Source organism: Erinaceus europaeus, chromosome 12 (genome assembly GCF_950295315.1).
Source record: "Erinaceus europaeus chromosome 12, mEriEur2.1, whole genome shotgun sequence".
Taxonomy (NCBI): Eukaryota; Metazoa; Chordata; class Mammalia; order Eulipotyphla; family Erinaceidae; genus Erinaceus; species Erinaceus europaeus.
Window position 1 is genome coordinate 84,743,659 of NC_080173.1, and position 16,786 is coordinate 84,760,444.

The window sequence follows — 16,786 nt, forward strand, 5'->3', positions numbered from 1 at the left end:
GAAAGCCTTTGCAAGTGGTGAAGCAGGGCTGTAGGTGTCTCTCTGTCTCTCTCCCTCTCTTTATCTCATCCTTCCCTCTCAGTATCTGGCTGTCTCTATCCAATAAATAAAGATAATTAAAAAAAAAATTCTCCTGCTGTGAAGACACGCACTGCCCAGATAAATCTGGGGTCCTGGGGGTCGGAGGTAGCATAGCTGGTTAAGCACACATGGCACGAAGCGTTAAGGACTGGCATAAAGATCCCACTTTGAGCCCCCGGCTCCCCACGTACAGGGGAGTCACTTTCTCTCCCCCTCTCTATCTTCCTCTCCTCTCTCCATTTCTCTGTCCTATCCAACAACAACAGCAATGGCAACAATAATAACAGCAAGGACAACAAAATGGGAAAAATGGCCTCCAGGAGTAGTGGATTCATAGTGCAGGCACCGGCCCCAGCAATAACCCTGGAGGCTAAAATAAATAAATAAATAAATAAATCTGGGGTCCTAACTACTCCCTATCAAAGGGAGTTCTTGCCCAATCCCTTATGTATAATCACCATTTTTTATTTTATCTTCAAAATTATTTTTTATTTTATTTCCTAATTTTTATTAGTGATTTAATTAGTGGTTTACATGAGTGTAAGATTACAGGGTACAGCTCCACACCACACCCACCACCAAGCTTCTGTGTCCCCACCCTCCCACAGTTCTCACAGAGTCTTAGAGACAGCTTGGTTATTTCTGATTTTTTTTTTTTGACAAGTTCATGTGTTTCAAGTCTCTAGATTCCATATATGAATGAAACCATCCTCAATCACTGTTTTTAAAAAGAATTATTTATTTATTTATCTATGAGGGTGAGAGAGGAGAGGCCAGAATTTGAAAGCAGTGAGGTCTTCAGCATTTGCAGTAGCAGGGATCAAGCTTAAGACCTCACTGTTTAAAGATTCTGGGCTCTTCTCCTGTGCCACCTCCCAGGTAGGTAGCATCATATTATCCAGTTTATATTCTAGTTTTTTCAGTTATCTTAAAGATACTCTTCCTCATTCCTTCCTTCTTTCCCTTGCGTTAAAAAAAAAAAAAGAAAGAAAGAAAGAGCCACACATGGGTTTTGGTTGTTGTCTCTCTTAAATCTCCTGTACACCCATGGCAAACGTTCAGTTTTCTCTACAGTCCTCTGCTCACCAGCTGAGCTATCGAAAGGGGTCAAACTTCCATTTTTTCTTAGGCAGAGTCTCCCTTCCCTCCATTCCCTGGTCTCCAGCCATGAAGGCTCTGCTCCCAGGCTATGCCACCATCTTCTATGCTGCCACCCTGCTGACATTTAAGCTGTTCTGGCTCCTCCAAGGAGCCCAACACTGGAGCTTCCTCAAACCTATTTCATTTCAAAATGCAAAATCAGTAACACTCCCCCTACACACCCCACTCATCCTTTACTTGTACACAATGTAAATTGAGAGTCTCCTCTATTTATATACAGTAGCTATCTAATGATAGGAAGAATCCCACTTCCCACAGAACACAAGAGCTAAGCCCAAGTCTGGGTCTACTTGTGCGCATTTCTGTGAGACTTAACTACCTTCCAAAACTTAACCACCACTCAGGCTATTACTTACCGTGGAGTGATACATAGACACACAATAAAAACAAATGCTTACGCTACTGAATCTGACTAGTAATCATTTTACTATGTACATGTATATTAAAATAAGGTAGAGCAGGGGAGATAGAAGAGTGGTTCTGCATAAGACTTTAAAAAATATATATTTATTCCCTGTTGTTGCTCTTGTTTTTATTGTAGTAGTTATTATTGTTATTGATGTCATTGTTGTTGGATAGGACAGAAGAGAAATGGAGAGAGATGGGGAAGACAGAGAGGGGGAGAGAAAGACAGACACCTGCAGACCTGCTTCACCGCTTGTGAAGTGACTCCCCTGCAGATGGGGAGCCGGGGGCTCAAACCGGGATCCTTACCACCCGTCCTTGCACTTTGCGCCACCTGCGCTTAACCCGCTGCGCTACCACCCGACTCCCTCTGCACAAGACTTTCAAGCCTGAGGTTCCTAGGTCCCAAGCTCAATCCCCAGAACCACCATAAACCAAAGCTGAGCAGTGCTCTAGTAAAATAAGTATGCAAAATAAAATGTCATATAAACACAAACAAATTTTACTTTAAAAAACTAAGTAAAGGGAGTCAGGCTGTAGTGCAGTGGGTTAAGCGCTGGTGGCGCAAAGCACAAGGACCGGCATAAGGATCCTGGTTCGAACCCCGGCTCCCCACCTGCAGGGGAGTCGTTTCACAGGCGGTGAAGCAGGTCTGCAGGTGTCTATCTTTCTCTCCTCCTCTCTGTCTTCCCCTCCTCTCTCCATTTCTCTCTGTCCTATCCAACAATGACAACAACAATAATAACTACAACAATAAAACAACAAGGGCAACAAAAGGGAATAAATAAATTAAATAAATATTAACACACACACACACAAAAAAAAACTAAGTAAAATGGGCAGGGGTGGATAGTATAATGGTTGTGCATAAGAGACTCTCATGCCTGAGGCTCCAAAGTCCCAGGTTCACCACTATAAGCCAGAGCTGAGCAGAGCTCTGATAAAAAAATTTTTTTTAAAGTAAAATATCTAGTGATTCACCCTTCTCCCTCACAGTCACTCCACACAACAGACAAACCCACCTACCTGTTGCAGAGTGACATATGAGCTCAATATAAATCCACAGACCCTGCATTTAAAAACTCTCCCCTCCCAGGTTGGAGGAGATAGCATAATGGTTATACAAAAAGGCTTTCATGCCTGAGGCTCCAAAGTTCCAGTCCCACTACTAAAAGGTAGAGCTGGTAAAAGAAAGAAAAATAATAAAAGTAAAATAAAAGAACGGTCCTTCCTCTAATAAATAAAAGTGAGAGTGATGAGTCATGTGTCCTTTCCTTAAACACACTCTTGCCCTTTGAAGCCAATAAATGATTTTCCCCCTCCCATAAGGGTCAAATGAAATACTTCTGGAAATTACGTCTGGGGTTTCCATCTCATCCTAAGACTCTTGCCCTTTGGTTGTTGACCAAGATGATTCAATCTTAAGATTTGTCCTCCCTTTTTTTTCCCCATTAATTCTTCCCCTTTCTTATTTTGTTGTTCTTTCTTATTTCGTGTTCTTAGTTCTATTCTGCTGCTGTTCACCTCACTTAAAACGTGTAATCTTTTCTTTTTTCTTTTTTTTAAATTTATTTATTCCCTTTTGATGCCCTTTTTAAAATTATTATTATTGTTGTAGTTATTGATGTCATCGATGTTGGATAGGACAGAGAGAAATGGAGAGAGGAAGGGAAGACAGAGAGGGCAAAGAAAGACAGACACCTCCAGACCTGCTTCACCGCCTGTGAAGTGACACGCCCCCCCCCCCCCCCAGGTGGGGAGCCGGGGGCTTGAACTGGGATCCTTACACTGGTCCTTGCGCTTCACACTGTGTGAGTTTAACCCGCTGCGCTACTGCCGGACTCTCTATTTTTCTATAATTTTTATTTGTTTATTTATTTTATTTTAATGAGAATGACCAGAACACTGCTCAGCTCTGGTTTAGCATGCGTGGTGCTGGGGATTAAAACTGGGAGCTCACAGCCTCAGGTATTAAGGTCTTTTGCATAACCACTATGCTATCTCCCCAGCCCCCTGATTATTTTCTCTCTCAACCAACCAACCACATACTTGTGTTTTGTTATGTTAAAAAACTATTAAATGCCTCTCACAGCATGACAAAGTTTTTTGCTGCAGTCCTTATCATGGTTTGCAAATTTGTTTAAATACAGTTATATAGCTATGATTACTGTGTTAGTGCTTCTTATTACTACTAGACTGAAGGATAATCATGTCTGTCTCATTGGTCATTGCATGTTCTGCATTTACTTTTGGCTTTTTTCCTAAAATAGAACAGTAAGTCCTACCCATAGTTAGCAAGTATATCTCATCTGGCTGGTCACTGGACAAAATCTCCAGGGTCTCCTGTGCAGGCTCCTGGGCCCCCCAGGATTGTTTTATGTTTCAGGGTAGAAAGGTTATGACATTTCTTGTTACATGACCTATGCCAGAAAGTATGCATATAGGAAACAGCTACACATATCTTGTCATCTTGGCCCCAAGATAACAAACAAGGACACTGCATACCCAAGTTGCATACCCACCTAAGACGCACAGTCCAGAGCCGAAAGGAAGAGAGACTTTTCTAACATCATGCTGGCTGAGCTCTTGGGGTAAGCAAGAAAGAGAAGAACAGCTAGTTCTTACTGATTATACTACTGTCATCAAAGACCCTCCCTCTGAGCATCACTAAAGGTTATGGTAATGTTATCCCCCATAGCATAAAGGGTGGTGGAGTTTCTCCCTCACCTGGGGATAGCTTGAACACCTAGTTCCAGCAAAGTTCTCTGCAACCTTCATTGTAACATTTTACCAAATCAAGCACTTTCCTTTACTCCAGATTCCACCAGCATCACAAATGGTCCCACTCCATTTGCAGTTCTCTAGGGGGAAAGTCGTTACCTTAATACCATTGCTTCCACTGCATGAAGTCAGTCTCCCCATCTCTCTGCCTGTGGTATCTGGACAACTAGCACATCAGAGCACAGAAGCGGTCCCACACAGCTTAGCAGACTAGAAATAACTTCACAGGACTGTCAGCTTCCCAAATGATGCTTATCCCACAACATCATGAATAGAGAAGAAAAGAGGCTTATCCACACAGAATGGACACAACACAAAATCACTCGAAAAAGAACATTTCTGACAGTACTACTACCCAGCAACAAGCCTCACTTGACTACGAACCACATTATAGCAACTCAGTAACACTGGGTTTATAGTTCAATAGTTCCAAGGACAGGACAGTCTAAAAATCCCAGCTGGCTCCACACAAAGATGGTTAATGGAATGTGTTGACCAAAGGGAGCAACGCAAAAGGAAAGAGGTCAGGCTAGGGTCCATTCCCCTTGTCCCATCCGCTTCCACTAATGCTGATTATCCTTTGTAAGAAGCTAAGAGGTCCAAGTCAGAAGACTTTTCTGGAATAGAACCAACCTTAAACACAAAGTGTGAGACAAGAGGACCAAATTATTTCTTGGATGATCCTACTTCAAGGACACCACTCAGATGGAAGCTTCCAGAACTCTGTTTACCCCCAAACAAGGTATGATTCCAAGAACTCAGAAGAGACACATAATTGTGTGTATATAAAATGGTAAGAAGAAATCTAACAATAATAACATATATTGAATATTTTCTCTAATCAGGCATTGTATTAAGGGTTTTCATTTGCTATAATATGCACTTATTCAACCTCTGAGGCCCCACTGTGTGAAATTGTGTTATAGATACTAAATATAGAAAAATAAACACATATGCACATACAAAAATGTCAGAATTGTAGGTTCTGCTGAACTCATTTTAGTTGCAAGTGATTACACACACACACACACACACACACACACACACACACACACACACGTTGGTGATAATATAAGTATATAAAACAGACTAAAGTGGTCCGGAAGGTGGCGCAGTGGCTAAGGCACTAAACTCTTAAGCAGAAGGTCCTAAGTTCAATCCCCAGCAGCACATGTACCAAAGTTCTTTCTCTCTCTCCTATCTTTCTCATTAATAAACAAATAAAATATTTTTAAAAAACAGACTAAAGGGGTTGGGGATACCACATAATGGTTATGCAAAAGATTTTCATGCCTGAGACTCTTACGGACCCAGGTTCAATCCCCAGACTACCATAAGCCAGAGCTGAGCAGTACTCTGGTGTATCTTTCTCAATCTCTCTCATAAAGTAAAATAAAATGATATAAAATATAAATAAGTAAAGTGGGCTGGACAGTGGCTCACCTGGTTAAGTGCATGTTACCATTCACAAGGACCTGGGTTCAAACCCCCAGTCTCCACTTGCAGAAGGAAAGCTTAATGAGTGCTGAAGCAATGCTGCAAGTGACTGTCTCTGCTTCTCTCCCTCCCTAAACCCCTGTCCCCTTAATTTCTTTCTGTTCCATCAAATAGTTTTAAAAAAATGTTTAGAAAAGGGAGTCAGGGGAGAAAAGGGGTAGCGCAGCGGGTTAAGGACACATAGCACGAAGCTCAAGGACCAATGTAAGGATCCTGGTTCGAGCCCCCAGCTCCCCACCTGCAGGGGAGTCGCTTCACAGGCGGTGAAGCAGGTCTGCAGGTGTCTATCTTTCTCTCCCCCTCTCTGCCTTCCCTTCCTCTCTCCATTTCTCTCTGTCCTATCCAACAACAACGACTACAATAATAACTACAACAAATGTGGTCTGGGAGGTGACGCAGTGATAAAGCTTTGGACTCTCAAGCATGAGGTCCTGAGTTCGATCCCCAGCAGCATATGTACCAGAATGATGTCTGGTTCTTCCTCTCTCCTACTATCTTTCTCATAAATAAATAAAATCTTTTTAAAAAATTAAAAAATAAAATAACTACAACAATAAAACAAGGGCAACAAAAGGGGATAAATAAATAAATATTTTAAAAATGTTTAGAAAAAATAAAGCAGGGAGTCAGGTGGTAGCACAGCAGGTTAAGCACAAGTGGCGCAAAGCGCAAGGACTGGCATAAGGATCCTGGTTCGAGTCCCCGGCTCCCCACCTACAGGGGAGTCGCTTCACAAGTGGTAAAGCAGGTCTGTCTTTCTCTCCCCCTCTGTCTTCCACTCCTCTCGCCACTTCTCTCTGTCCTATCCAACAATGACAACAATAATAACTACAACAATAAAACAACAAGGGCAACAAAAGGGAATAAATAAATATTAAAAAAAAAATAAAGCAGACTAAGGGAATACTTAAGATACAGATATCTTAAGATATACTGTCCCTAGCCCCACCCCTTTTGCAGGGAAGCTTCACAAGCAGTAGAGTTTTGCTGCAGGTGTCTCTCCTTCTCTCCCATTCCTTCTCATCTTGAAGGTACCAAACCCCAATGGTAACCCTGGTGGCAGAAATAAAAAATACCATCCCTACTCCACCGATGAGAAAATGAAGGTTTATAAAAGTATGGCTCTTGGGTCAGCAAAATAGCTCAGTTAGATACTGCTTTGCTCTGCCAGGCACACGACCCAGGTTCGAGCCTGGCTCCCAGTCCCACCACACTGAAGGAAACTTGATACTCTGGTCTCTTTCACACTCCGCCTCACTCTCTACCACTTTGTCTGCAGTGAAAGAAGTCATCCTGGAATAGCAGAGCCTCAGTCATAAGAAGTAAAAGAATGAAAGGAAGGGGGAGCCAGAAAGAACAAGCTTTTGCACAAGACCTGGGAGGTGGACTAAGCATTGAACCCTCAAAAACATGAGGTCCCTGGGGGTCGGGTGGTAGCGCAGCAGGTTAAGTGCACATGGTGCAGAGAGCAAGGACTGGCATAAGGATCCTGGTTCGAGCCCCCAGCTCCCCACTTATAGGGGAGTCGCTTCACAGGCGGTGAAACAGGTCTGCAGGTGTCTGTCTTTCTCTCCCCCTGTCTTCCCCTCTCTCCATTTCTCTCTGTCCTATTCAACAACGAACAACATCAACAATAACAATAATAACCACAACAAGGCTACAACAACAAGAGCGACAAAAGGGGGAAAAAATAATGGCTTCCAAGAGCAGTGGATTCATGATACAGGCAGTGAGCCCCAGCAATAACCCTGGAGGCAAAAAAAAAAAAAAAGCATGGTCCAGCACAGCACATTCCAGAGTGATGCTTTGGTTCTCTCCTCCTCTTCTCTCTCTCCTAAATGATTTTTTTCTTTTTAAGTAAGGCTCTTGGGCTGGGAAGATATCATTGTGGTTACACAAAAGTCTTTCCTGTCTGAGGCATCAAAGGTCCAATGTTCAATCTCTATCACTGCTATAAGCCAGAGCTGAGCAATGCTCTGGTAAAATAAACAAAATATAAAGTAAGACTCTTTATTAAATCTGGCTGAATAAGGGAAGGAGGAAGTAATGCCAAAGTTACAAAGTAAGTGAGAAAGTCAGGATTTTAACTCCAGAATACAATTCTATTTTACTAAGCTGGTGGAGAAATGGAGTTTTTTTTCTTTCTCATTTTTTCTGTCTGCCATTTTAACTTTTATTGATTGATTGATTTTTTTTTTGCCTCCAGGGTTATCGCTGGAACTCAGAGCCTGCATTATGAATCCACTGCTCTTGGAGGCTATTTTTTCTTTTTTGTTGCCCTTGTTGTTATTGTTATTGCTGTCGTTGTTGGAGAGGACAGAAAGAAATTGAGAGAGGAGGGGAAGACAGAGAGGGGGAGAGAGAAAGATAGACACCTGCAGACCTGCTCCACCACTTGTGAAGAGACCCCCTGCAGGTGGGGCTCGAATCATGATCCTTATGCATGTGCACTTAACCCCCGCTGTGCCACTATCCAGCCCCCAAATGGGAGTTTCAATAGGCTTATGGTCACAAAGTGCCAGGTCCATCCAGTCTCCCCATACTAGGCTACGCTATAATGGAAAGTCAATCTTTTCTAACATCAAAATAATACTCTAATCACCAGTGGAAGACCAAGATTAGTCTTGAAACAAGAGAAAACAGACGATCTGAGTTCCTTAAGGTTAACTAGTAAGTGCTGAGGGGAGTCGGGCTTTAGTGCAGACAGTTAAGTGTAAGGATCCCGGTTCGAGCCCACGGCTCCCCACCTGCAGGGGAGTCGCTTCACAGGCGGTGAAGCAGGTCTGCAAGTGTCTATCTTTCTCTCCCCCTCTGTCTTCCCCTCCTTAACCCTAACCCTAACCCTTTCTCCATTTCTCTCTGTCCTGTCCAACAATGACGACATCAATAACAACAATAAAAAAACAACAAGAGCAACAACAGGGAATAAGTAAATATTTTAAAAAATAAGTACTGAGTATATTCCTCTCCCATTCAGCTGCCCAGGGCCCCAATACATGATGCAGCAAAGAGAAATATGCTTTGCTTCTAATTCTCCAGATTACCATTTCTTACTGAAAATAGACACGAGCAGAACAAGAGAAAACTGAGCTGGCAACTCCACCATGCCACACAATTTGAGGTGCTGTAGAGGGTACTGGTTCTGAGGAAAGGTCAACAGCCAGGAGAAAGCAGGTCCTTTCTAGCCCCATTTCAAAGAAATCAAGGCTCTCCAACCAGCACTGAAGTATGAGAATGACAGTAAGGAAAGCAGAATGGTTTCTTAAGAAATGTGAGGCAGAAGCATTGGGAGCAAGACTGCTGGTTTCTTTTATGGAGAATAAGGCAGGAGGCAATTGGGGAAGAAAGCTAATACTGCTTCAAGCCTAGATCCAGAAGGGAAATACCACATTCAAGGTCAGAGGGTATTTGCAGAATTGCTGGAAATCCCAGGCTGAGGGTCTAGGCCAAACCACCAAAAAAGGCTAAGGAGAGAAACCCAAGCAGAGTTCCACAAGGTTTTAACCAAAGGTTGTGGCTCAGACCCACCCATCTTTTATTACATTTCAATCACCACAGCCACAGGAATCTATAACTATAGTTACTCAACAGTAAAGGTGGGAAAGGAAGGTGGGAGTTCATTGCATATAAAAGGAAGCCTGTTTTCCACGTTACACCTCAACTGGCTTGAGATTCTAATTTCTCATGACCTTAAGAGAACACACCTTCTAAATCAAAACCATCAGAGCCTACACACACACACACACACACACACACACACACACACACACACACACACACACGCTCAATGTGCAGTTTCCCTCCCCTGCAATTTATCACCTATCTCCAGTAAGCAGCAAGTTAGGTCTCCTAGTCCAACACCGCGACAAAATGGGGAAGAAAAAAAAATGACCTGAATGGCAAGAAAAACTGTGTCACCTACAGAAACCCAATTAACAACATGACTCTGCTCTCTTCAATTACCTTCCAGTCCTATCCAGGGCACCTGTGTGGCTGACCGCTTTTCCCTGCAACTGGCCATGTTCTCTGGCAATTTAAACATGGCCCTCCAGAGAAACTAACCCTGAGACGGGAAATCTCGCCCTTTGCACACACCTTGGCCTGTTGAGAAAGTCTGAAGGACACAGAACAGAAACACCCCCCGGGTGCTAGACAGCCAGGACGGGGTTCACCTTGAATCGCTAGGTTGCCCCTTAAACCAGGGCTTCCCCGCTGAAGAACACCACCTAACTGCGGTGGAAAGCTCCCAAGATGAGCGTGCCAGCACCTCAGGAGGGACAATCAATAGGTGTCCCCCCCCCCCAAGAAATTCCTGCAGCAGTCGTTCCTTCCTATACCCTCTCTGGAGAGCTTCTCATCACCTTTCCCCTTCCTCCAGCAAACACATCCTTTACCCTCCTGCTTTTCCAAACCTCTCGTCTCAAGACACACGCGGCATGAGTCTGGTGTGTGTACACACATAAAAACATCCTCTTCCCATCCCGTGCTCGAGTTCTGGAACAGAAGCAACCCTGCCTCTCCCCCTGCACTTGTCTTCCCCCCGGCCCCTCGCTGCTGCAGAGTCTGTAATGTAATATTCAGGGACCCTGAGACCGGAAATGCCTGCTGCCGGCTGCTGCGCTGCCAACACGAGAGCAGGAATGGGGAGCGCTGAGCGCGGGGGCGAGGGGGAGGCTGCTGGAGGAGGGGGGGGTGGTCGAGGGAGAGGCTGTCAAGGCAAAGTCGGAATTCGAGCAGAGGACGCGGGGGGGGGGGGGAGGAGTGCAGCTCTGGGGGGAGGGGGCGGTGGAGAGGCCGGAGTGGGGGGTTTCTCGGGGTCAGGGAGCCAGAGGGGGACCCTCACAGGCGAGGAGGAGGAGCAGGAGGGTCCAACACCTAAGTAAAGGTTCAGGCGGCAGCGAGGTTGTGGGGGCGGAGCAGCACTGGGTGGGGACCCAGCCGGCTCGCCGTCCGCAGCGAGTGCAGCGAGAAGGGGGCAGGGGCGGGGGTCCCCGCCAGGGCCGGGCGGGCGCAGGGGGGACGCCCGGGGCACGTGCGGCGGGGCCGGGGGCCGGGGGCGGCGGGGGCGGCGCGCTCACCCGCAGGGCGGACAGGTCGATGTCGTCCAGGCTGCGGGTGGGGGCTGGGTCTCCCATGGCCTCCGCGGGGAATGGGGCCCCGGGGCCGCTCACACTCCGCCTCGGTTATTCCACGGCCGCCGTCGCCGCTTCTCCCCCATCGGGAGATCCCGGGGGCGGGCTCCACCGCGCCTCCCCGGCTGAACGGGGTGGGGGGAGGGCCGGCGGGAGGACCGACCCAGCGACTGACAGGAGCTCTCGCCCGGGAGCCTGCAACCCGAGCCTCCCGACTCTCGCGCAGGCGCGGAGTGGCCGCGCACCGGGCGGGTGGAAGAGGAACGTGACGCGAGCGCGCCGGCTTCCCCCTCCCCCTAGGCGCCGACACCTGCGCGCAGGCGCACGAGAGCCCGCGAAAGGCGCACGCTGGGGCTGGGCGGCCGCGGGAGCCGGGCGTGAAAGCAGTGGGCGGCGGCCGAGGCGGTGGCTGAGCGCGCCCACCCTCTGGCGCGCGTGCGCACAGGGGCTTCCTTCCCTTGGCTTATTTTTTGCCCTTTTCTCTCCCATTTCCTCTTCTCTCGCCTTTGACGCCTTTCCTTTCCCTTGTCTTTCGTGTGCCCAGCTGCCAGTCAAGCCACCCACGTCTCTATTTGTGGGGGCAGGGGGGGCGGGACCCAACCCCCTCCATTACTAAGGGGGGTTGTTATGGTAACCCCCCACGCGAGGGCTGGGTGGCCTCTAGATAGGATGGGCTGTCCACCCACCTCGTTGCCATGGTAACAGTGGAGCCGCTGAGGGAGGGGCCTCTGGGTGGAAAATGGCTGGAGAAACCACATGGGGGAGAAGGGGAGGTGGGTTGGGGCTTCCCGGCTTCCGCAGGGGTGTCCTCTACCCCTTCGGCTGCTGGAGCGTGTGGTGTTGACTAGGGGCTCTCTGATCTCCGGCTACGGGATCCTAGCGCAGACCACTTCTTCAGCACCTCTTTTTAACAATACAAATGAGCTGTGTTTTTTTAACTAGCAGTTAATTCATTGAGGAATCACTGGAACTGTGCATTGGGGAAGGGGTGACAAGGAGAGGCGGAGGTGAGGAGGGATTCACATCCAACTCCTGCAAGCCTTGCTTAGGTCACTCTAGGTCTAGCCATGTTGACACCGCACCCCCAGCCATTACCTTCGTTGGAGACTGAGTAACGTTGTGTAAAGGAGTCAGGCTCTGTCACTGACATGCTCTGTGACCTTAACCAAATTGTTTGTTTGTTTGTTTGTTTGTTTGGTTTTTGCTTCTCTGGGCTTTCACTGACTTTGAAGGAGGAAGGGAGGTTACTAGATTCTCCCCCACCTCTATCACTATCTCTGAAAGACCCCAACACTAATGTAATGTAAATATCACTTAGGAGAGTTTGAATTCGAAGAGACTAAAATCCTTTCTGCATCCTTCTTAGCAAATCGATTAACATCTATTTTTGCCTTTCCCCCTCTCCTATTTACCTTGCGATTGCCTTTGTTGGAGCTACAGTCCTAACTCACCTCTATTTAAAAAAACAGTAAGTTTGTTTTTCTTTTGAAAGAAACCAGAAAGCAGGGCTCAGCTTTTGCATATTCAGTGCCAGAATCTGCACCGCACCTAGCCAACTCCTCAGGCTGCTCACCTTTATTTTTATTAGCCCCTACTTGGTCTCCCTGCTTGACCTCCTAAGTCAATTCTTCACTTGCCCAATGATTGTTCTAAGACTCAAATCTGATAACATTTCCCCCTCCCCTCCTGCAGTGGGGACACTTCACAAGCAATGAAATAGATGCCTATCTTTCTCTCCCCCCCCTTTTTTTTTTTGGTTACCAGAGTACTGCTCAGCTCTGCTTATGGTGGTACCGGAGATTGAACCTGGGACTTTGGAACCTCAGGCGCCAAGAGTCTCTTTGTATAACCATTATGCTATCTACCCTCCACCCTCTTTCTCCCTTTTTATTGCGCCCTCCCCACTCAACTGTCCTATGGGATAAAAATGGGAAAAAGAAAAAAGAAAACCAAAGAAATTTTCCTGCATAACACTCATCATTCCCACTGTCTTCTGAGTCTAAAGTATGGCTTCAAAGACCCTTCAAAATCCTGCCAGATCATCTTCCTGCCTTGTTTCGTATTACCCTACCTTTCACCTCCACATGTTGTTGACATGCTGAAATGCTACTCAGCCCCCCAAACTTCACATACACTTCTCCAATCTTTGCACTTGCTGTTTCTTCTTTCTGGAATTTTCTAAGCATACCCGCCTTCACTGCCTTTTGCTTTGCACTACATTTATTGACTTGTTTACTGACCAGAGACAGAGAGAAACTGAGAAGGAAGAGATAAAGAGGTGAGGAGAGAGAGAGAGAGACCTGCAGTGCTGTTTCACCTCTTGTGAAACTTTCCCCATGAAGACGGTGCCAGGGGGCTTGAACCTTGTTGTTAAAATTTCGGAGGCTCTTGCCAGGCGGTTTAGCTTCACGGGCGGGTAACAGAGACTCGGAGACAACGGCTGGGCAGGGCAGCTGTATTTCTTTATTCAGGAACAATGATTCATAAACTAAGACAAACTAATCACCAAACAGAACTCTGCTGTCTCTCTTATTCTCGAACTCTGGAACCCTGGAACTCTGTCACTCTGGAACTCTGGCGGGTTTCCTTCGGGGCGGGGCCAAGCAGGCCAGCGAAATTAACAGGACTGATGCAATTCTCTTGGCGGGGGAGAACTACCCAATGTAAAGCATACAACACACCTGAGTCCTTGCACATAATAACATGTGTGCTCAGCCAAGTGAACTCACACCTGACCTTTGCACTGCATTTAAACCACATCATTCATGAAGCCTTCCTTGACACACACACCCCAAACACACTCACACCGAATTTGGCTCTTCAGATTCATCTGTCTAGGTGGTAACTGGTGGTAACATTTAACACCCTAAATGGTAAATGTCTGTTAAATCTTCCTAAAGGCAGAAATGATGTCAGTCTTGTTTAGCATTTACCTGGCACCCACTATAAGCTTAGTAATACAAACATGAATGAAAGCATCTGTCTGGTTAGGCACTGTGAAATATGGTAATTCAAGTGATATCGTGGGATAGTAGGAAAAGTACAGAACTTTTTTTATATTTATTTGTTTATTTATTCCCTTTTGTTGCCCTTGTTTCATTGTTGTAGTTATTTTTGATGTCATTGTTGTTGGATAGAACAGAGAGAAATGGAGAGAGGAGGGGAAGACAGGGGAGAGAAAGATAGACACCTGCAGACCTGCTTCACCGCCTGTGAAGCGACTCCCCTGCAGGTGGGTAGCTGGGGCCTCGTACCCAGATCCTTACTCCAGTCCTTGCCCTTTGCGCCACCTGCGCTTAACCCTGGCGCTACCTCCTGACTCCCTGAAAAGTACAGAATTTAAAGTTAGGGAGTCAGGCGGTGGCACCGTGGGTTAAGCGCACATGGCGGAAAGCGCAAGGACAGGCTTAAGGATTCTGTTTCGAGCCCCGACTCCCTGTGGGGAGTCGCTTCACAGCCGGTGAAGCAGGTCTGTAGGTGTCTGTCTTTCTCTCCTCCTCTTTGTCTTCCCCTCCTCTCTCTATTTTTCTCTGTCCTATCCAATGACGACTACATCAATAACAACAATAATAACTGCAATAATCAAACAAGGGCAACAAAAGGGAATAAGTAAATAAATATTAAAAAAAAAAAGAATTTAGGCGGTCAGGCGGTAGGGCAGCGGGTTAAGCGCACGTGGTGCAAAGCGCAGGGACCGGCGTAAGCATCCCGGTTCGAGCCCCAGGCTCCCCACCTGCAGGGGAGTCACTTCACAGGCGGTGAAGCACATCTGCAGGTGTCTGTCTTTCTCTCCCCCTCTGTCTTCCCCTCCTCTCTCCATTTCTCTCTGTCCTATCCAACAACGAAGACAACAACAATAATAACTACAACAATAAAACAACAAGGGCAACAAAAAGGGGAATAAATAAATAAGTTAAATATATATATATATATCTTCATTGGGGGTCGGGTGGTAGCTCAGCGGGTTAAGCGCACATGGTGCAAAGCGCAAGGACTGGCAGAAGAATCCCAGTTCGAGCCCCAGCTCTCCACCTGCAGGGGAGTCACTTCACAGGCGGTGAAGGAGGTCTGCAGGTGTCTGTCTTTCTCTACACTTCTCTGTCTTCCCCTCCTCTCTCCATTTCTCTCTGTCCTATCCAACAAGGAATGACATCAACAATAATAATAATAACCACAACAAGGCTACAACAACAAGGGCAACAAAAGGGGGAAAAATGGCCTCCAGGAGCAGTGGATTAATGGTGCAGGCACTGAGCACTAGCAATAATCCTGGAGGCAAAAAAAAAAAATTATTTATTATTAGATAGAGACAGAGAGAAATTGAGTGGAAGGGGGAAATAGAGAGGTAGAAAAACCTGCAGCACTGCTTCATCACTCATGAGGCATTCCCCCTGCAGGTGGGGACCAAGGGCTCAAATCTGAGTCCTTGTGGACTACTATAATGTGAATACTTAACCACCCACCGCCTGGCCCCTTCAGTTTCACATTTTATGAGACCCTGGAACATGGAACATGGATATGTGGATACGTGAGGGTTCACTAACTCTCCTAGTTATTTATTTATTTATTTATTTATGTGCCTCCAGGGTTATTGCTGGGACTCTGTGTCTGCACTACAAATTCACTGCTCCTAGCGACCATTTTTTTCCATTTTATTGAATAAGACAGAGAGATACTGAGAAGAGCAGGGAAAATAAGAGGGAGAGAGAAGATATAGACACCTGCAGAACTGCTTCACCACTTGTGAAGGGACCCCCCTGCAGGTGGGGAGCCGGGGGCTTGAACCGGGATCCTTGCGGGGTCCTTGCATTTCCTATATGTGTGCTTAACCTGGCACACCATCACCCAAACCTAATTAATTAATTGATTTATTTATCTTTTTTAGGAGTATGGGTATCTCAGGTATGTCCAATTCTGTTGCTCCCAGATCAACTTTTACATTTTGTTATTCAGGTGTGTGGGATTGGTGTGTGTATGGGGTTGGGGAGGGGTGGATGGCACAGCATGAGTCTATCATCTAGGCCCCAGATCACATCGAATCAACGGAGTTTACAATCAACAATATTTATACACCTTTCCCATATTTGGGAGCTACTCTCTTCCCTGATCCAGCTTTTTGGTCCTTCTGCCAGCCATGACATCACCTCCCCAGACAATAATTAGTATCTACCTGCATATTAGATTTCAGGCTCAGGCAAAAAAAAAAAAAAAAAAAAAAAAAAACCTAGTATAGCCTCAGGCTCTTTGGAATATAACTAAAATATGACTACTATCTATTTATAAAATGGAGGACCCCCAACTCTTAATCTGCACTATTCCAGCCTTTAGGTCCATGATTGGTTAACAATTTGTTTGGCTTTGTATGTTAACTCTCTTTTCAGCCACCAGGTTCCAGATGCTAGCATGATGCCGACCAGACTTCCCTGGACAGACAGCCCCACCAATGTGTCCTGGAGTTCCGCTTCCCCAAGCCCTGCCCCACTAGGGAAAGAGAGAGACAGGCTGGGAGTATGGATCGACCTGTCAATGCCCATGTTCAGCGGGGAAGCAATTACAGAAGCCAGACTTTGCACCTTCTGCATCCCACAATGACCTTGGGTCCATATTCCCAGAGGGTTAAAGAATAGGAAAGCTGGGGTGTCTGGCAGTGGCGCAGCAGGTTAAGTGCACGTGGCGCAAAGCTTAAGGACCGGAGGAAGGATCCTGGTTAGAGGTCCTGATTCCCTATG

General features: G+C 46.4%; 1 protein-coding gene across 13 annotated transcripts in view; it reads right to left on the minus strand.

Moving 5' to 3' along the window:
- The window catches only part of MINK1 (misshapen like kinase 1), a 67,827-nt gene extending 56,492 nt beyond the window's left edge, over positions 1 to 11,335 (minus strand). For 4 of the 13 annotated variants that reach the window (XM_016187978.2, XM_016187971.2, XM_060204228.1 and 1 more), the window contains exon 1: positions 11,004 to 11,333. In XM_016187978.2, the coding sequence (XP_016043464.2) occupies positions 11,004 to 11,060 (57 nt within the window). In that variant the 5' untranslated portion in view covers positions 11,061 to 11,333. Of the gene's footprint in view, positions 1 to 11,003 lie in introns of all 13 variants that reach the window. The other 9 variants (XM_060204229.1, XM_060204226.1, XM_060204223.1 and 6 more) reach the window with 4 other exon arrangements.
- Between the last annotated feature and the right edge of the window lie 5,451 nt (positions 11,336 to 16,786).